The sequence below is a fragment of the Mauremys mutica genome, chromosome 2, assembly GCF_020497125.1.
Source record: "Mauremys mutica isolate MM-2020 ecotype Southern chromosome 2, ASM2049712v1, whole genome shotgun sequence".
NCBI lineage: Eukaryota > Metazoa > Chordata > Testudines > Geoemydidae > Mauremys > Mauremys mutica.
Genome location: NC_059073.1, coordinates 276,266,080 through 276,287,851, shown reverse-complemented (window position 1 = coordinate 276,287,851; position 21,772 = coordinate 276,266,080). Strand labels below are relative to the sequence as shown.

The window sequence follows — 21,772 nt, the reverse complement described above, 5'->3', positions numbered from 1 at the left end:
TGCTCTTATGCTGGTACTGTTGATTTAGAAGGAACTGCTGCAGTCAGAAATTACTTTTTTACCAGAGCATAATACAGTGTGAGTGAGATTGCAGTACGTTAATTGTATTGCCTAAAAGCTATTACAAATTTTCATAGTATGATATTAAGAATACCATAATTTGTATCTTTGTTTAGCTCTTGTATAAAGTATTTTGGAAGCTGTCACCTCCATATAGTGTTGTTACCTTGTCATTACTACATAACATCCAGTTTTCAAAATTGATGTATGAGAATTTAAGTCTGGATAGGTTAAAAATCTAAGTCCATAAAATTCAGCTGTCTATCTGATCATGATACAAAAAGCAAAAATAGTAAGACTGCATAACTTTTAATCATACATGAGACCCAAGTTATTGTACAAAACACTTTTGTGATCTTTGTTTATATCATTTTAAACTGTGTTTTGCAGACAATCCATCTAGCCTGTGCTTCTGATAACTATTACCTTAGCTCCTGCATCCTCTGTACTTTCCATTTGTTATTTCAACCACTTGTTACATCTTATCATATATCTCCTACCCCAAAGAGCTTAACAGTTTTTTATGATATGTTGTCCAAGCACAAAGGGCCTCTGATTTTTCATTGAAACCTCTAGGCACTACTGTAATACAAAGTTGTTAATAATAGCTTGAGTGAGTTAAGGCAAGTGGGATTTGGTTCAGGGGACACAAGAGCTGCTTAATGAAAAGATATTGTACCATAAAAAGGGGAACAAAACAGTTTTCAGGCTTTGGCAAGTGATAAACAATATATTCACATTTAAAAATGAAGTTCAAAGGGTTGAAAACACAGAGAAATCATTTTTAAACGTTTATTTTTAATTATTCATAGCTTCTGGAAAGATCTGTAAAGGACACAGTGGTTATCTGTGAATATGCTCATGTATTGAAATGTATGCGTGTGTTGATTTAAATACTGGCTTTGGAGTAGAGTACAAACGAAACTTTTTATGCAGTGTTCCTCTGGAGGAGGGGTAGGTAAAGTATATCAGCCTTTTAGGCCTTGTCTTCACTAGGAAAAAGATGTATTTTTAACTCATGTTAGCACGTATTAGCTAATGTGTTAAAATCCTGATATACAATAGGCAAGTTGTAGTTCTTCAAGTACTTGTCCATATATATTCTTCTGTTGGTATGTATGCGCCTTGTGCACTTGAGTTTGGATTCCTTTGGCCAACAGTCTTCCTTGGGGCCATGCCTGTTCCCTGACTGTCCTTGTGCCGCTCGCCTGAGAGGGAAAAAGGACAGGGGACCCTCAATTCCTTTGCAATATGGAATCCATGAGTTATGAGACTTCATAAGAACAGGAAAAGAGGGTGGAACATGGACTATATGGTATATGGACAACACATTTCTAAGAGCAACAGTAACTGTAAGATAAAGTAACCATTAATTGTAACTTGTAAGTTGGTAAAGGGTAAAATTTAGAGGGGCCCTAGGTTTTACCTCGATCAAGTCATAGATGTTAGAGCTAGAGCTGCCTTGTCAGTACTAGACTCTCAATACGTGTTAATATGCATTAGCTACTTTGTTTAAAAATGCACCTTTTTCCTAGTGTACATACATGGCCTTATAGTAAGAAAAACTGTGTGTGGCAATATAAAGGCATGGTAACTTACAAAAATAAGAAACTGATTTCTGGAACTTTCAAACTCAAATAATTTTCACTGCTGAAATACCCCGTCATTAGCCCTAGTATTAGTAAATTGTAGATATGTATGAAATCTTGGTAACGTAAGGGCCATTTATCAAACTAAGGCAATTTAAAAGTAGTAATATGAGTTTAACTGAAATGTCAGCTACAGGACAAGTTCAGTGCACATCCATATTTACAATTGTACACTTGAGAAGAAGTGCTTCATTTGAGAAATACAATAAATACAATTAAAAGACACACTATTTTAACCATACCCTCTTACTTAAAGTTGAACAAATGTTTTATATTGTCCAACAAGTGAGCTTCAAATATACATTTCCAGCTTTTGTGATGTCTCTTGTTGTCATGGACTGATTTTCACTGACTAGAGCAGATAATTTGAATAGGATGGTTTTTATTATTGATGATAAAAGCATATGAGAACTGTAATATCTTTAGAAAATGTGTGAATCTACCCGAGTTTCCAGATGCTCTACACTTTTAAGTTCATTAAGCAAGAAGGTGAAGTAAGGATAGGATGGAATCATGAAATAGTCTTTGCATCTTATTGACATGAATGCTGTTCGGGTTACCTCCCAACCTCATCTTTGTGGCGTAGTCAATGGAACATCATGTTATTATGTAAGAAATCCACAATTTAGGAACAATTTTCAATCCAGACTGGTGGAGGTCAGAAGTGACACTCCTCCAACAGCAGGTATGTGTGTAGGATGTCATATGATACTCTGCAAGGCTTTGGATCTAGATGGTGTCCAAAAGGCCAAAAAACCAACTGTCAGAAATGTGACAGGCGGATGAGTTCAGAAAAATAGGAGATTTAATATACTGTGTCTAGGTGGCAACTGCTTTAAAGAGCCAGTTCAGCAGGACCAGGTTATTTTTGAAAGTCAGGCTAAGTCTGTGTACATTTATTGTCTCTGCAATTTACAAAATAAACTGCATTTCCAAAAAACTGTTGATGACCTGTCCATTTTCTTTTGAGTATAGCTTTTTGCTGCATTTTTACAGTTTATCTATTAATTGTTTGAATCAGACTTTATGCTATGAATTGTAAAGAGCTCCTAATTATAAATTGCAGCTTTCTTTACAACTGAAGAAATAAATGGTTGCATATATTTTTATTTGTTTCAGGATACTACAGGTCGCTTTATTTGTTAATTAATAACAAGCTTCCATCGAGTATTGAATATTCTGATGTCTCTCGAGTTCCTATTGCAAAAATACTGCTAGAGAATGTTCTGAAACCATTGCACTTTACATATAGCTCCTGTCCAGAGGGTGCAAGGTAAACAAAGGAGATCTTTCAATATTTGTATATCAACTCATTATTATCTGAGATACATAGGGTACATGCAGTTTTTAGTTAAGATTTTATATGTGCTGTGGAGTGCACAGTATTACAGAAAAAAAAGTTTTATTATGTACTGAAGTAGGTTTTCTGAAATTCTTTACAGCACTTGTTCAGTTAAATATAATTTTTCATAAACTTGAAATAGTTTCAGACTAGTTTTATGTGGGTGCATTAGGCTTTAAAGAAAAATACAAATAGAATAATATTGAGAAGGGCTGATTAAATTTTTGAGTAATCTGACAAGTTTAGTATAGTGGCATAGAATTAAGGAATGAAGCAATACATAGTTTCCTTGATGGATAAAATAATGTGTTCAGACTCGCAAGTTGATGATCAATCACTTCATAGATGTGCTGGTGAAAAATTATGTTTACATTTTCAGTAAAGAACCTTTTTTCTTCCCCTTTCAGGCAACAGATTTTTGCTGCCTTCACAGAGGAGTTTCTGGCAGCACCTTTTACAGATCAGATATTCCATTTCATCATTCCAGCGCTTGCAGATGTGCAAACACTTTTCCCTTATGAACTCTTCCTGAATGCACTATTAACAGAAAGCAGGCGTTCAAGAAAAAGTGATAGAGCTCCATGGCTGTTTTACTTTGTTTTAACAGTTGGTGAAACATATTTGGGTATGAAAAATATATAATCTATTCAGTTAAAATTAATTTTTGTGTACTGTATAATATAGTTCTTTGAATTGGCATGTAACATATCACCATAGTATATTTTAATATATTTCATAGTCTGAAAAAGAAATCAAAAGTGATGGACAATTTAAAATATGAAGATCATTAGATGTATTCTTCTTGCATCCCACTCCAAGATTCATATAATTCTTTGCAATATAGGGCATACTTTAACTGTAAGCTTTTGGGCATGTTTATTGATATGGGATTCCTGTTGAACACTGTTCTATTCAGCGATAGTACAGTATGATCTGCTTACTTTCTTTTATTTCTGTTTATTTGCTGTAGGATCCCTTTCAGAGGAAGGGCTACTTGTGTACTTAAGGGTACTCCAAACATTTCTTTCTCAGTTACCTGTGTCTGCTGCTGGTGCAAATTGTCAAGATGCAACCAGTGATTCTGAAGATGAGGATGAAGAAATCAGTAAGATGATGACCATACCTGTAAGCGTTAAAGAGTTCCTCTGAATAAAATCTTATAGAAACACCATAGTTAAAATTGAGGAAGACACTGTCATTGTATTCCCCTCATTTCATTTACTGCTGATGCAGTGAAACATTTTAGAAGTGGTTATTTAGAGATGGCTTATTTTGGTTGTTAGAACCAAATAATGCAAATTTTACTGTATTTTTTTTAAATATTTCTTTCTTTAATGTGAAGTGCACAAAAACATTGAAAATGAATTTTTTATTTAGGACCTTTGTGGTCAGTTGGGACCAGATTTTTAAAGTTATTTAGGTGCCTGAAGATAATAAAGGCTCCGTAGTGTCTTTTAACATGACGCTAATTCAAATAGTATTAAATTAAAGCATACTAGGAAACCTCTTGTGTGCACCAGCAGGGTCTATACAGATTAATTAATGTGTAACAAGTTAGTGTGCTTTAGAAATCATACTCCCGTAGTGTACATTGCTGTTCTGTATAGACAAGCAGTAAGTATAAAAATTTCCATTCCCAGGTGTAATGTAGTTTGCTTACAATGCACTTTATGGGGCTAGGCAAGTTAGTTGTTTGGTAGCACATTATGCAGTTGGCTGCATAATGCAGTGTAATTTACAGTGGAAAAGAATGGAACTCTGAGGGAGGCGTAGACCTTGATCATTGTAAAGAAAGATGACACTGATTAGTAGGTGTTTATGTACAAGCATTTCTGTATTGCATATATATATATGCACACACACGAATGGAAATCGGAATCTAAATTTCTGAGGTAGGCAGTTTTTAGTCATTATTTTTTAAAAATGGAATCCTAAATATAATTCTATATTTGTACAGTGCATAGTACAGTGAGGTCCAGGTCCATGACTGTGGCTTCTAGGCACTACAAGAATACAAATAATAACCAAGAATTCTTAAAAGTACAGGAGCAGCAACACAATCCTAAGACACAAATTATATTAAAAAAAAATGTGTTGCTACATAAAACGTTATCTGAATAAAGGCTTCCTTTATTTTTAATCTTGCTCTTAGAGGGGGAGGGATGGGAGGTGAATGTTAGATTCCATAGAGAAATATTTATAGAAACTGCTTATGAAAGGGTCTCAAAATAGCTTTCTACATTAAATTTTGCTAAGATCAAGACACTTTTTTTTAACTTAATATACTTTCAGATTTTTCCATTTTCAAGCAAAATAAGATTATTGAAAAAAGTGACCTGTTAAAATTAATTTAGGCAGGAAGACGTATAAGAATGATTTACTTTGATAGAAAAAGAAATAGTTTACTTTCCTAGTTTAATTTTGTATTTTAAAGGGGACCTTATAGGGCTTGTATCTGATAACACTGAGTTGTCAAGGAACACAGCCATCAAATCTTCCCACTTTGAGAAATTATACATACTTCGAGTGCTTGCTCATGTTGATTCCATTTATTTGTGCGCATGCCCAAGTGCACAGTTGTCAGAGATTTCTGCCTTAGCGATATCTGTAGGGCTGACTGTGGTGCCCCCCTGGAGTGGCACTCCCATGCAGTAGTATATCAGACGCCGCCGGCCCTGTGCCCTCTGTTTCTTCTTACCGTCTGATGGTTGGTTGGAGCGCCTTGTTTTGCTTTGCAAGAGCAGCAGCGGTTATCCATTGACTGGTTTAATTGTTGTTGTACATAGTTTCATAGATAGTTGATAGTGTTAGTCAGTAGAGTCCCAGTTGGAACTTTGCCCCAAATGGGGCATGCTCCGCTCCCCTGGATTCAAGCTGTGTGTGTCATGCATCAGGCCGATGCCAATCAGCCATCCACATAACTGTCTTAAGCATCTGGGAGAAGGCCATAGAAAAGACAGGTGTTGCATCTGTAAGAACTTTCGCCCGAGGACCCAGAAGGAGCAGGAAATCCACTTGAGGACGTTATTGATGGAGGCTGCTCTTCGCCCGGTGTTGGAACCCTCCACCGTGGCATCTACACCCAGCAATTTGGCCTTGGCGCGCAGCATACCGCCGGCACCGGAGTCAGCCCGGCACCGTTCCATTTCGCCTGCTCCGAAGAAAAGGCTGAAGAAAAGAAGCCCCTCGGCACTGAAGGAGAGAGGGGCCTCGGTCAAAGGACCTGTGTCAGGCCATGCGCCCGCAATGGGGCTTTATGGGGGTACTGTGGAGGTCGGACCCACCAGCCCCGCCAGGCATGCACCCCCGACCCCGGGCAGCGGCAGGGGTTCCCAGCCAGTGATGGGGCCTTCAGTCCCCGAAGCTGTCCCAGTGGCTAAGGAGCAAGGCCGACTGGCTCCGCAGTTGTCACGCCAGGTGACCGATACGGCTCCACTTGCGGCACTGAAGGGGAAAGCCACTGGTGTGCTGCAGGATAGACTGGCGGAGCACAGGCGCAAGTCCCTATCGCTGCAACCTCAGGACCCGGCAACGCAGTCTAGCTTACTGGCCAGACTACCTAGATCTCCATCGAGATCCCCTCCTACTAGGCAAGGGACTCCAGACTCGTGGCACCACTCCCCGTACTGCCAGTACTGGCAACTGTCTGGCCATAGGTCGCCTATGTGCTGAACACCCTCTCCCAGAAGGTCTCATTGTCATCAGTCTCTGTCGTAGAGGGCTTGTTGGGATCTCGGTGTCTTTCCTGCTCATCCTGGTCCTGTTCCTCTGGCAGGCAGTGTTTCTCCCGGTCCCCCTGTCAATCGCCTACCAGGGTCAGTAGGCAGACCCAGGCCTCAATGGCCCCGCCGTGGTCACCAGAGGGATAGTGGTCAGGGTCAGACCACGATTTTAGCCTGTTACCAAGATGGGACAACTCTCCTCCGATGCGGGAGACCGAGGCGGCACTGGCTACGGTGCCGAAGCAGCAGGAGCCTGGGCTCCCCCATTGACCGTACTGGAACCTGTGAAAGGTGCTGGTGATGCCGGTCCAGTACCCCCAGCCCTCCCTGGCCGCATCAGACAAACCAGCCGAGGTACTGCCGGTGCTGCAATTGGAACACAGCACTGAAGCAGAGCCCGCGCACCGTACTCTGACACCAAGGGAGCCCTACCCCGACAAGGGAGGGAATGATACCATCCCTCAGGTGATACAATCGTAACTCGTCATCCCTGGATGAGGCAGTGGCCAGACCCTCCCATACCAGCAGTCCCCTGGACAATTTTAAGGAGCACCAGGTGGCTGAAAATCTTGGCCTGCAGATTGAGGAGGTCGCTGAGGAAGTAGACAACCTCTTCAATGTCATCTTGGCCACCACACTGGCAAAAATTGCATTGTTTGTCCAACCAGGGATGCTCAATATAGCCAAATTGGTGTGGCAAGCCCCCTCATCTATTCTGCTGATGGAATAAAGAAAGCGGAAAAGAAATACTATGTCCCTGCAAAGGGCTTCAAGTATCTGTATACTCGTCCCCCCGTGGCATCATTGGTCGTGTCCATGGTGAACGAAAGGGTCAGGCACGGCTACCCCAGAGGAACACTGAAAAATAAGGAGGACAAAAGGCTTGACTTATACAGCAGGAAAGTTTATTTGATGGCCAGGTTACAGTTTCGGGCCTCGAACCACCAGGCCCTGCCGGGACCTTATAAATTTAACCTGTGGGACTCCCTGAATAAGTTCATGGAGGCCCTTCCACAGGAGCATGTTCAAGAGTTGGCCACGTTAGTGAGCGAAGGCACGGCGGTGGCCCGGGGAGTCCTCCACATGTGGGACGCAATGGACTTGGCTGCCAGGGTAGTTGCATCGGCAGTGGCCATGAGATGCAGCTCCTGGTTGCAGGCTTCTGGGCTGTCCCAAGAGATGCAGACCACAATCCAGGATGTGCCATTCGAGGGTTCGGGGCTCTCTTTTGAGCTAACTGACTCTAGGCTCCATGAGCTCAAGGACTCACGAGCCACCCTCCAGTCCCTGGGCTTGCACACCCCTCAGCAGCCAGGAAGCCAATCTGTCCTCTGCGCCTCCTCTGATGCAGTCTAGGTCTTGGGGGTTCCCAGGTCTGGCTCCTATAGGAGAAAGGAGATGGACAAAGGGCCTAAGAGATGCTACCCGTCCTCTTCCCACCTGGCTGCCCAACCTGACCCTTCCAGAAGTCAGGGAGGCCGGAAGCAGTCATTTTGAGGGTGAGCTCAAGGATGGCGCCCCAGCCAATGTACTGGATCCAACCCTCCCTTTCGTCAACCACCTCCACCCCTTCCGGTCGGCCTGGTCCCGCGTCACCTTGAAACGCTGGGTGCTAGGTACGGTTTCTTTGGGCTACACCCTGCAGTTTGTAGCTGACAACCCCTTCAATTCTCCTTCCCCATCCCTCTTCAGGGACTCTTCTCATGATCAACTCCTCGTTCAGGAGGTCGAAAACCTTCTGCACCTGGGGGCAGTGGAAAAGGTCCCTCGAAACATGGAAAGCAGAGGATTCTACTCCTGCTACTTCCTGATTCTGAAGGCAAAAGAGGGCCTCAGACCCATCCTAGACCTGCATTGCCTCAACAAGTCTCTCAAGAAGTTGAAGTTTCTCATTGTCTCCTTGGCCTCCATCGTCCCATCCCTGGATCTGGGAGACTGGTATACCACCCTTAATTTTAAAGGATGCATACTTCCATATTTCCATTCTCGTGGGGCACCGGTGCTTCCTCCGCTTCATATTGGGCTGGTGCCATTTCCAGTTCCCGGCAATGCTCTTTGGTCTCTTGTTGGCTCTGAGGGTATTCACAAAGTGTATAGCGCCAGTGACCGCTTATCTGAGACGTCGGGGAGTCCAAATATACCCATACCTCGACGACTGGTTGATAAGGGGCTGGTCTCTGGCTCAGCTGTGGAGATATCTCGACCTGGTATGTTCCACCTGTTGCGACCCGGGGTTGATCATAAACGAGAAAAAGTCAGCTTTAACACCAGTACAACACATAGAATTCATTGGCGTGGTCCTTGACTCCACTCGGGCCAGGGCCTTCCTCCCCGAGACTCGGTTCCAGGCGATGGTGGATCTCATCGTGGGACTGTGGGCCCACCTGGTCACCACTGCCCACACGTGCCTGAGGCTGTTGGGTCCCATGGCAGCATGTTTGTATGTGGTTGGGCACTCACGACTCTGCTTCAGACCTCTTCAGGAGTGGCTGACATTGGTCTATGTTCCCAACCGGTACAGCATGGACTGGGTGGTGTGGATCCTGGTCAGCATACTGTCGTCCCTCATCTGGTGTCAGGATCCCACGTTGGTGTTGGAAAGGTTCCCTTTACGGCACCGGCCTCATCAGTGACCCTTGGCTCCAACGCCTCGGACCTGGGCTCAAGGTTGTTGGTCCAGTCGCAGTCATTCCCCGCATATCAATATCAATGGTTTAACTAGCCTGCCAAGCCTTTCCACCTCATATACAAAACAGGGTGCTCCAGGTTCTAACTGACAACATGGCTACAGCCTTCTATATCAACAGGTAGGGCGGAGCCAGGTCATAGAATCATAGAAGATTAGGGTGGAAGAGACCTCAGGAGGTCATCTAGTCCAACCCCCTGCTCAAAGCAGGACCAACACCAACTAAATCATCCCAGCCAGGGCTTTGTCAATCCGGGCCTTAAAAATTTCTCAGAATGGAGATTCCACCATCTCCCTAGGTAACCCATTCCAGTGCTTCACCACCCTCCTAGTGAAATAGTTTCCTAATATCCAACCAAGACCTCCCCCACTGCAACTTAAGACCATTACTCCTAATTCTGTCATCTGCCACCACTGAGAACAGCTGAGCTCCATCCTCTTTGGAATGAACCCCCTTCAGGTAGTTGAAGGCTGCTATCAAATCCCTCCTCACTCTTCTCTTCTGCAGACTAAACAAGCCCAGTTCCCTCAGCCTCTCCTCGTAAGTCATGTGCCCAGCCCCCTGATAATTTTTGTTGCCCTGCGCTGGAGACTCTCCAATTTGTTCACATCATTTCCTTAGTGAGGGGCCCAAAACTCCAGATGTGGTCTCACCAGTGCTGAATAGAGGAGAATAGTTATTTCCCTCGATCTGCTGGCAATGCTCCTACTAATGCAGCCCAATATGCCGTTAGCCTTCTTGGCAACAAGGGCACACCAGTTTCTCATCCACTGTAATCCCCAGGTCCTTTTCTGCAGAATTGCTGTTTAGCCAGTCGGTCCCCAGCCTGTAGTGATGCATGGGATTCTTTCTTCCTGAGTGCAGGACTCTGCACTTGTCCTTGTTGAACCTCATCAGATTTCTTTTGGCCCAATCCTCCAATTTGTCTAGGTCACCCTATCCCTACCTTCCAGCATATCTATCTCTCCCCCCAGATTAGTGTCATCTGCAAATTTGCTGAGGGTGCAATCTATCCCATCATCCAGATCATTAATAAAGATGTTGAACAAAACTGACACCAGGACCGACCCCATGGGCACTCCGCTTGATACGAGCTGCTAAATAGACATCTGCCCTCTGCCAGGAAGCCCTCTGGCTTTGGGATTTCTGTCTGCAGCACGACATCCATCTTGTAGCTGCTCACCTTCCAGGGACCAAGAACGCTTTGACAGATTGCCTCAGCAGGATGTTCTCGTCTCGCCACGAGTGGTCCCTTCATCCGAAGGTGGTCAGTTCCATCTTCCGCAAGTGGGGAACTCCCCTGGTGGACCTGTTTGCGTCCTGGCGGAACAGGAAGTGCCATGTCTTCTGCTCGATTGGGGGCATGGACAGAGGATCCCTGTCAGATGATTTTCTGCTCCCGTGGTCGGGGGCGCTGATGTATGCCTTCCCTCCGGTGCTGTTGCTACCCAGGGTCCTCACCAAGATTAAACAGGACAGGGCAAAGGTCATCCTCATAGTGGTGGTGTGGCTGCGCCAACACTGGTTCAGCACTCTGCTGGACCTCACGGTGGTGACCCTGTTCCAGCTAGTGCTCAAGTTGAACCTGTTGTCCCAGAACCATGGCATTCTTCTGCACCCCAACCTGAGGGTGTTGCATCTGATGGCTTGGCTGCTGCGTGGCTAAACATGCAGGAGCAGCAGAGCTCGGCTGAGCTTCAGTGCATTCTGTTGGGAAGAAGGAAGCCCTCCACCAGAGCAACCTACCTGGCCAAGTGAAAACTGTTCACCTGCTGGGATTGAAGACAAGGGTGTTCATCCCGAGTGGGTTTCGCTGCAGCTTATTCTGGACTACTTCCTGCACCTCAAGCTCCAGGGCTTGTCCCTCTCATTGATCAAAGGCCATCTAGCAGCCATCTCAGCCTTCCACCCACTGTTCAAAGGCAGGTCGGTTTTTGCTCAGGATATCAAGGCCAGATTCCTTAAGGTCCTGGAGCTCCTCTACCCACACGTCAGGGACCCCATCCCTCCGTGGGACTTGAATCTGGTACTGTAATAGCTCGTGGATCCTCTCTTTGAGCCGCTGGCTTCCTGCTCCCTCCGTCTCCTCTCCTGGAAGGTCGAATTTTTGGTCGTGGTGATGTAAGCCCGCTGGGTATCTGAGATTCGGGCGCTCACCTCAGAGCCGTCATGCACTGTCTTCTACAAGGATAAGGTCCAGCTAAGGCTGCGCCTGGATTTTCTTCCCAAGGTAGTCTCTCAGTTTCATTCGAGCCAGGACATTTACCTACTGGTCTTCTTTCTGAAGCTGCATAGGTTGGAGGAGGAGCGCAGGCTACATGCCCTGGATGTCAGAAGGGCTCTGGCCTTCTACATTGACAGGACCAAGCCATTCCGTAAATCGACGCAATTATTCGTTGCTGTGGCCGACGGAAGGAACGGTTGCCCTGTACCCACTCAAATAATTTCTTCTTGGATCGCTGCCTGCATTCGCTTCTGCTATGACCAAGCTAAGGTGCCACCCTTGGCGATTGTCACCGCCCACTCTACTAGGGCGCAGGCCTCTTTGGCAGCCTTTCTGGCCCAGGTACCTATCCAGGGGATCTGTAGAATGTCCACACTTTTATGTCCCACTATGCACTGACCAGCAGACCTGGGATGATGCTGGCTTCGGTAGGGTAGTATTGCAAGCTGCTAAGCTGTGAATTCTGAGCCCACCTCCGTGGGCACTGTTTTTGAGTCACCTAAAATGAAATTGACATGAGCAAGCACTCGAAGAAGAAAAAACAGTTACCTATATTTTCGTATCTGTTGTTCTTTGAGATGCATTGCTCATGTCCATTTCATTTCCCATTAATTTTTTTAATCACGATTAATATTTTTGTTAAGTATACGCTGTTTTTCCTCCCAATTCATTTCCCCCCCTAATTTTAATCCATTATTTTCCTGGGAAGTTGTGCTTGTGTGAAGACAAAATAGCTTTTGAGGTTTCACTAGATTTAAATAACTTCACAATAATTATGGCCATCTTTGTTTAAAATAAACAATTACACAGTTATAACTTTGATAATTTTTGTAGGACAAGAATACATGAAGAAAATTCTGTGTTGACAACACACTGAGACAAGTGGAGACAGTTTACTCTTGGGGACAAATCCTGCCCCTACTTTTTGGCTGTGGACAGCCCTCTGAGAAGTAGTGTAGTTTCATTGTGCAGAGTCTGATGCAGGATTTGTGGATCCCGTGCAACAGAGACACATTCCACTTGTGTGCCAAAGAGTCCAGCCATGTGTGGCTCTTTGCAGGCCTGTATCCCTGTGCAGCAGAGATATGGATGCAGGGTCACATACCTGTTTACTGCACTGCCATACCCCATTCCACTTATCTTCTTTTTCCTTTGTGGTTCACAACTCAGTTAATCTAGTTGTCATTCACAATTTTGTTGTAATGCTTTTCCTCCCACCTCATCTTCATCCCATCCAATCCTAGTTGTCACCAGGTCATGGTGGTACTTCTTGTTCAATATCACCACAGTCAATCTCAGCCTATAATCATCTCTTGCCTTGACTGCTTCAGTCTCCTTCCTTCCTTCACATGATTTACCCCTTTTCTCCCTTTCAGTCTGTCCAAAACACACCCGAAAAAAAATCTTTCTCTCCAGGTGCTATGACTTTGTCACTTTTTTCCCTGAGTTTCTGCACAGGTTCTCTAGCTCCTCTATCAGATCAGAGTTCTTGTCCTCCCTTCAGAGGTCTTAACTCTACCCTTGCGTGTATTTGCGTTCTCACAGCTTCCTTTCTTCACTCCCCTGCATACTGTGCTAGCTCTTTTTTTCTCCTCCTATTAGCCTTTTCCATGCCCCTTCAATGCTACTTTGCTTTGCCTGAAATAGATTTTCTTCTCCTGGGCAGCCATAGGTCTCCTTTACATGCCTCCTCAGTATTCATTTCTGCTGGCTAGCATTCTGCTGCTAACCTTCAGTCGTGCTCCGGTTTCTAGTCCTTCACCTTATCCTAAATAAAAGTAATAATAGTTAACACAATGTAACTCCTATTATCACATCCTGAAGTTCCTGTGAGTGCTGCATGCAGAATAAAAACAATATGCATCGTATGCACTGTGCTTCCCAGCTTTCTTTGCTTTGTCAGTCCGCTAATCATCATCCCCTGCTAATGTTGAATTGACTCATTTTGTTATCTGTATTATTAGATTGCAAATTCCTCATATTATTTCACATTGCAAAGCACCTTGCACACCTATTGCTCTATATCAGGGGTTCTCAAACTGGGGGTCGACCCCACAGGGGATCGCAAGGTTATTACATGGGGGGTCGTGAGCTGTCAGTCTCCACCCTAACCCCTGCTTTGCATCCAACATTTATAATGGTGTTAAATATATTAAAAAATGTTTTTAATTTATAAGGGGGGGGTCACACTCAGAGGTTTGCTATGTGAAAGGGGTCACCAGTACAAAAGTTTGAGAACTACTGCTCTATATAGTTAATAAATAATAGTCAATAGAGATTGCAGTGGAAACAGCACTTTTCTCTATAATGTTAAGAAAACCTATCAAGAAAATGAATCTTCAGGATTTATATTAATATTCACTATCTGATGCTCAAACCAAGAAAAGTTTTTTGCACTAGTAAAAGTTGGAGTAATATGGCCAAGAGCCTCAGACTCAAACTCCTTTGATGTTATCCTTTCTGCTTTCTCTTGAAAGACAATTAGCACTCAGAACATGCAGACAGTTGAGATCTGTTCTTATACAATATGTGAAATTTCACAGGGTGTGGGTTTGGTACAAGTAGCTTAATCACCAGCTTTTTTTGCTCTGCTGGGTTGTGAGAACTGAGTAGGAATTTTGTTATTGTTCTCTTTCCTTCAGTATTTTTGTTTCTGTCATTTCCTGTAGTAACTGGAATACTTTCTTTAATGCCATGTTCCAGTAATATGGCAAAGTACTGAAATTGGTACGTTGGCTTCCATCTCTCCAAACTCGGATATTATTCTAACTGTCTATTTATATATGTCATGCTGACTATGAATACAAACCGGTCTTGAGAACAACCTCTCAGCAAAGGCTGCTTGTCAGATTTTTGTCAGTTTTGCATATGTACACTATGACTTTTTTTTTTTTTTTTACATTGTGTTAGCATCACCCAGGAATCGCCTTCTAAGAAGCTGTAAATAAACTATTTTATTGGGTGAATAATTAATATATGCCCCCAGAATCTTTGTTTTTCTTTATGTACAAAACTATGCAAAATAAAATGTCAGAATCTTTATTTAAAAAAAAATCTTTAAAGATAAGTTTATAGTAGCTTTGAGAGCACCCTAAAGAAATGAGGCTGACATATAAAGTCAATGTATTATGGAGCTAAAGTTGCACTAACCTTTGAATCATTTGTAATGCCATTCCTTAGAATGTTTACCATTGCTGTTATCAGCTGTTGTAGAATGAGTAGTGAGTGTACATAATCAGAACCCAAATTAAATGCCTTTTAGAAAGTCTTTAGTAGCCATTTTGTTAATGTTAATAAATTCTCTATTTAAATATTTTTTATCAAAATAAAAAAAAGCGATTAGGCTATAGATTATTTGCATGTCAAATGTTGTTCTGCCAGTCAATGTCTTTAAATGAATCAAGTGCATTTAAAAACATGTTAAAATAAACTGGTCATCTTGTCAATTTAAAAAAAAAATTATGTTGGTTTGGGTTTAGACACTGTGTGCCAACTTACTGCATGGAGTACATTTTCATGACTTAACAATTTTTAGGTTTTGATAATGTAAATGCTGGCAGATCTTTAACTAAATGTTCCATGTAAATTTGTGGTACACCTCTACCTCGATATAACGCTGTCCTTGGGAGCCAAATAATCTTACCGCGTTATAGGTGAAACTGTATTATATCGAACTTGCTTTGATCCACCAGAGTGTGCAGCCCCGCCTCCTCTCCCCCCGGAGCACTGCTTTACCGCGTTATATCCAAATTCGTGTTATATCGGGTGGTGTTATATCGAGGTAGCGGTGTACCTGAATGCTGATTTGGTAAAAATGGAATCTAAAGATCTGTTCAGAGACAATTTACAATAATTGATAAATACCCCACTGTACCTGACTTAAAACAGAGTAGGCAAAACCTGCCCTGAGGAGACTCTACTGCTTAATAACACTCTGCCACACCTCCCTTTCTCCCTCTGCTCTCCCCGGAGCACTCTACATGTATCTATATATGCACACGCGTTAGGTATCCAGATACATTTGAGCAAGCCCTGATTGATGTATGCATCTGGCTAGAGAGGCAGTGAAAGATTTGAGTGCTCCCATCCATGGGCTAAATCATCATAGCTCAGTGATATTTGTGTAGCTGTAATATTTGACACCAGATAAGGATCTGGCCATATGCATGGACATGGAAAGTAGGCATATACAGGTCTGCTCCAAAGCCCATTGAAGTCAAAGGTGGTCTTTCTAGTGCCTTCAGCAGGCATTGGATCTGGCGCATATTGTAGTGACACAAGTACCTGCCTGCCTTGGGGATTTAAACCACCACCAAAATATTTTGCTGTAACCTGTGAAATGGTTTTTAATACATTTATTTTGTGGGAGAATGAATTGTGTTGAAGCTTTGTTTAAAGAAAGTGTAGGCTCCATAGTGTTAAGCTTAAGAAGTCTTCAAAACAGATTTTTTTTGGGTATATTTACAGGGTGATGGGAGAATATCAGTACAATATATAACTGAGGAGTGTCTAAAGAAACTGGATACAAAACAGCAGACAAACACTCTACTGAATATGGTCTGGAGAGATTCAGCTAGTGAAGAAGTCTTCACGCTGATGGCATCAATCTGCCACACACTAATGGTGCAACACCGAATGATGGTGCCAAAAGTCAGGCAAGTATCAGTAATATGGACCTATAACTCTAGTAGGCCTAAAACTAGTTTGGCTCTGGTTTGTAGTGTCATGCATACCTGTAATGATGTTCTTCTGCTTGTCTGTCGACTTTTTAGTTTTGTGCTCAATCATATTGAAATGTATAACAATCCTGCTTTTCATGCACTTTAGGGAGAAAACTTCTTTTGTAGTGCAATACTGTGCCTATTGAGTGTGCTTTCTGCTCATTCTGGAAAGGACTACTGCATACATAAGTGTGCACCCCTCATTTGAGAAACTGCTGAACTTGAATTAATATGCAAACTAGATACTATTAACTGTGGCCTAAACAAAGACTGGGAATGGTTGGGTCATTACACCAATTGAATCTATTTCCCTATGTTAAGTTCTCCTCACACCTTCTATGGGCCATCTTAATTATCACTTCAAAAAGTTTTTTTTTCCTCCTGCTGACGATAGCTCATCTCAATTGATTAGACTCTGCCTGTTGGTATGCATACTTCCACCTTTTCATGTTCTCTGTATGTATAAATATCCCCTGTCTGTGTGTTCCATTCTATGCATCCGAAGAAGTGAGCTGCAGCTCACGAAAGCTCATGCTAAAATAAATTTGTTAGTCTTTAAGGTGCCACAAGTACTCCTGTTCTTTTTGCGGATACAGACTAACATGGCTGCTACTCTGAAACCTCATTTATTGTTAATGCGATGCCCAGTGAAGTTAGTATTTCACCTGTATTGCAGTCGTAGGCATCTGAAGCTGATAGAGTACTCATGATTAGCGTGTGTGTGTGTGTGTGTTGGGGGTGTGTGGATTGAAATTCTAAATGTAGATGAAAATTTGGACTTATTAATTTTGTAGTGTCCCTTTAAAAAGATTGAAAAATACAGGTAGCTATGATGATACTTAGTTTCCTGTATTAAAAATAAAGATCCTGATTATATTTTTATCAGATTATTTAATTTAAATGAGACATCAGTAATAAATATTAAATAGGGCTGTCAAGCGATTAAAAAAGTTAATCATGATTAATCGCATGATTAATAGCACTGTTAAACAATAATAGAATACCATCTATTTAAATATTTTTGGATGTTTTCTACATTTTCAAATATATTGATTTCAATTACAAGACAATACAAAGTGTACAGTGCTCACTTTATATTTATTTTTGATTACAAGTATTTGTACCGTAAAAAAACAAAAGAAATAGTATTTTCAGTTCACCTATTAGTCTCTTTATCATGAAAGTTGAACTTACAAATGTAGAATTATTTACAACAAAAAAACAAAAAATAACAAAACAAAACCGGCATTCAAAAATAAAACAATGTAAAATTTTAGAGCCTGCAAGTCCACTCAGTCCTACTTCTTATTCAGCCAGCTACTCAGACAGACAAGTTTGGTTACAATTTGCAGGAGATAATGCTGCCAGCTTCCTGTTTGCAATGTCACCTGAAAGTGAGAACAGGCATTCACATGACACTGTTGTAGCCGGCGCCGCAAGATATTTATGTGCCAGATGCGCTAAAGATATGTCCCTTCATACTTCAACCATCATTCCAGAGGACATGCAACTATGCTGATGATGGGTTCTGCTCAATAACAATCCAAAGAAGAGCGGACCGACGCATGTTCATTTTCATCATCTGAGTCAGATGCCACCAGCAGAAGGTTGATTTTCTTTTTTGGTGGTTCAGGTTCTGTAGTTTACGTATATGAGTGTTGTTCTTTTAAGTCTTGTGAAAGCATGCTCCACACCTCTCGTCCCTCTCAGATTTTGGATGGCACTTCAGATTCTTTAACCTTGGGTCAAGTGCTGTAGCTATTTTTAGAAATCCCAGATTGGTATCTTCTTTGCCTTTTGTCAAATCTACTGTGAAAGTGTTCTTAAAACAAACATGTGCTGAGTCATCATCTGAGACTGCTATGTCATGAAATATATTACAGAATGCATGTAAAACAGAACAGGAGACTCACAATTCTCCCCTAAGGAGTTCAGTCACAAATACAATTAACATATTAGTTTTTTTTAACGAACATCATCAGCACGTCCTCTGGAATGGTGGCCGAAGAATGAAGAAGCATACAAATGTTTAGCATATCTGACACGTAAATACCTTGCAACTCTGGCTACAAAAGTCCCATGTGAACGCTTGTTCTCAAAAATAAATATAAAGTGAGCACTGTACACTGTGTATTTTGTGTTGTAATTGAAATCAATATATTTGACTATGTAGAAAACATCCAAAAATATTTAATACATTTCAATTGGTATTCTATTGTTTAACAGTGCGAATAATCGCGATTCATTTTTTTAATTGCAATTCTTTTTTTTTTGAGTTAATCATCTGAGTTAACTGATTAATTGATAGCCCTGATATTAAACTATTCTGGAGTAAATAATTTTGGTTAAAAACATATACAGTAACTGGTAGTAAAATGAAAAGCTCTTAAGTATTTTTGGTACGTGGTAAACCTAATCAGTTCAAACTGCATTGTAAACAATGATACACCAAACTAATTAGGTTCTATCTTAGCCCACTGGTGTTTATAGCTGTTAGAGGAAGTAAGATGTCAGTGAAACTGTGATTGCTCGATTAGGGTAATTAGCTCTTTGTAGACTAATTGCATTAGGACAGGATGTGAGATCTGAAGATCATAGCAGCAGCTGAATTAGTACGCTTGTTTTATTGTTGCAGCTAGTCCATTGCCTTGGATAATAATTACTGGATTTAAATGCATCACTGCTCTGGCTTGAGGTTTACTGGTAAACTGTGTGGAAAAGGTGCTTAATGAATAAAGAAGTCTTACATAGCCTTAATTGTATGAGTAAGGCATCTGTTTCCTCTGAGGAACCATAGTTAGAAGTTCGTAATTATTTGTGGTAATGTGTTCGGTGTTATGCGTTAGTATATATGTCACAGGTTATGTAAGATGGTTCAACAACTTAGAAATATGCAAACCTGTGTTAAATCAGTTAGAGCAACACAGCTGTTCCACATTGTAATTATTTTGGAATAGTTATTTAAAAGATGAGTTTGTCTTCTACAGAATTAAATATTAAACATTGATTTTTCTGTTTTCTCAGGGTATTTATTAGAACGTTAGGTATATTTTAAAGGAATATTGTCAGCTAAACAACTAGCTGTGAAAGACTAACTTTGTATCTGTTTATAATATCTTTCATTATTAAAACTTGCTTGAAGTTGAAAATCAGAGGTTCTGATGCTGGGCCCATTGAAATTAATGATAAAGCTTGCTTTGTCTTCAGTAGGTATGTGATCAGCACCTATATTACTTTTCTCCATTTATAATGTTAGTTTACTTTTACATAATCCTCAACATTGAAAATAGGTTAATCAGTGTAAATGTTTAGCCTGTTGCACTTTAGGTTTCTCATGTACTAGCACAATTCTGCTGTATTTCACAGGAGCATCAGACAAGCTAAACAGTAAAAACTGTCATTGATATTTTTCTCAAACATTTTCATAACATTCTTTCCATTATGTTTTAAAGCTGTCAGTCCTGTAAACACTAACATATGTATTCAGCTTTAAGCATGAGTAGGCCCATGGGCTTCAATGCAGTTATTCAGAGAATTAAAGTTAAGCTCACCCTCAAGAAGAGAAATACAACGTTGGTGTGCTTTTTTTATTACAATTTTAAATGTTATCTATAGGTTATGATCCAAAGACCATTACATTCAGTTCTTCCATTTGTGTTTAATGGGTGTTGGATCAAACCTGTTCTATCTGGCTGCTATTACAAATATTTGTGTGTATGTATTGTAAGGAGATTTTGCCTATTGTTTTGAAGTATTGCATTTTGTATATGTTTCACAAGTAGTTCAAAACGTACAGGTCATTTGTTTCAACTTACATACTATTGCTTTTTTATAGCCTATTGAGAAAAATGCTCTTCCTTGTTTCAGCACGTGTGTTATAAGTTCAGGAGTGCTGATAACTAGCTCTTAAGTGCCAGTTACAGATTTAGTTCCCATCACAACTTTAAGCTATAAACAAAGATTACAATATTATAAAAGTGATTGTATGGCAGATTTAATGTTGCTCTTAAAGCTACTCCAAAGTTTGTCTTTTTGAGTCTGGTTTACTTAAAAAAAACAATTATTTTGAGTAAATATTTACATAATAAATTATGCTTTTTTTTGCAGAAGCCATGTTAAAATGGGAACATTGTAGATAAACAAGAATAATGTATTCAAAATAACCTTTCATTTACAATGCATTAGATGTTCGGGGAAAAAATTCCCATTAAATTTGAAGTCTTAATGGTAAAATTAGTCTGGGATCAGCATGAAAATTTTATAATCTGAACAATAGAACTTTCAAATATAAAAGTAAATCATGTCAATTAAGACAATTAGTAATGCAGGGCATTGCAAAGTGAGACAGTAAATGAAAATAATTAAATACCTTTTAAAACTGAAAATATTGTTAGAACAAACATTTAGCAGATTAACTCAGATGAGTAGTAGGGAAAGAATGTGGGTTTTTAAAAAAAGCTTTCTAAAAATGTATGCTTTATTTTCTTTATAATAGAAAAATCTTATCTTACAATGTGTACATACTACATAACTCACTGGAAAGGTAGTTCCTTTGCTTTCTATGGATCTTCAGTGCAGCAGGAGAGATGCATTGGTTGCAAAGTCAAAGTATTCTAGAAACATAAGGATTGTCATGCTGGATCAGACCATAGTTAAATCTAGTCAGATATCCTGTCCAACTGTGGCCAATACCAGGTACCTCAGGCGAAAGATACAAGAATCTGTGTACTAGATAGTTAAGCCTGTGGGGGATATTTCTTCTTAACCTCAAATAGTCAGTGGTTATCTTCTGTCCTGAACAATGAGGGTATATGTCACTATTTTTTATTCAGTTTTAACATAACTTTGGATATTTTCATTATCCACTCTTTCTTTGACTCTTGCTAAACTCTTGATCTCATTGATACTTTGCTACCATGAGTTCAATTTAATTATTACATGTTAAAAAATATTTCCTGTTATAAGTTTTACATTTTGCCTTCTCAGAATCACTGAATATTCCCTTTGTTCTGTAGTATGATAGATGTTAAAAAGGAATTTCTCTATTCCTTCCCCCCCCCCATCCCATATCCATGTCCCTTTTACTCCTCTCTTCTTTAGACAATCCTAAACTTTTCAATCTCTTCTTATGCAGAAGCCTTCCCATGTATCATTATCTAATCTTAATAATTTTAATTGCCTATTTCTGGGCCCCATTTATTTCTGCTTTGTCTCTTCTTAAGATGGGCATGATCAGAACTGAACTTCACTTCATATTGAAGCAACTCAGAAGTAAAATATGACTTACTGCTTTAATTCTCCTTAATCAGATACATATATGAGAGAGAACTGAAGCTTTTGAAGGTTAAGAAGTCACTTATACTTTAC

At 40.9% G+C, this 21,772-nt stretch overlaps 1 protein-coding gene across 1 annotated transcript in view; it reads left to right on the top strand.

Annotated features, from left to right (window-relative positions):
* The window catches only part of UBE3C (ubiquitin protein ligase E3C), a 177,909-nt gene that overhangs the window by 32,209 nt on the left and 123,928 nt on the right, over positions 1 to 21,772 (top strand). Inside the window, exons 7-10 of the mRNA XM_045006074.1 lie at positions 2,829 to 2,982; positions 3,459 to 3,676; positions 4,022 to 4,176; positions 16,152 to 16,339. Coding sequence (XP_044862009.1) covers positions 2,829 to 2,982; positions 3,459 to 3,676; positions 4,022 to 4,176; positions 16,152 to 16,339 — 715 coding nt within the window. The remainder of the gene's footprint in view (positions 1 to 2,828; positions 2,983 to 3,458; positions 3,677 to 4,021; positions 4,177 to 16,151; positions 16,340 to 21,772) is intronic.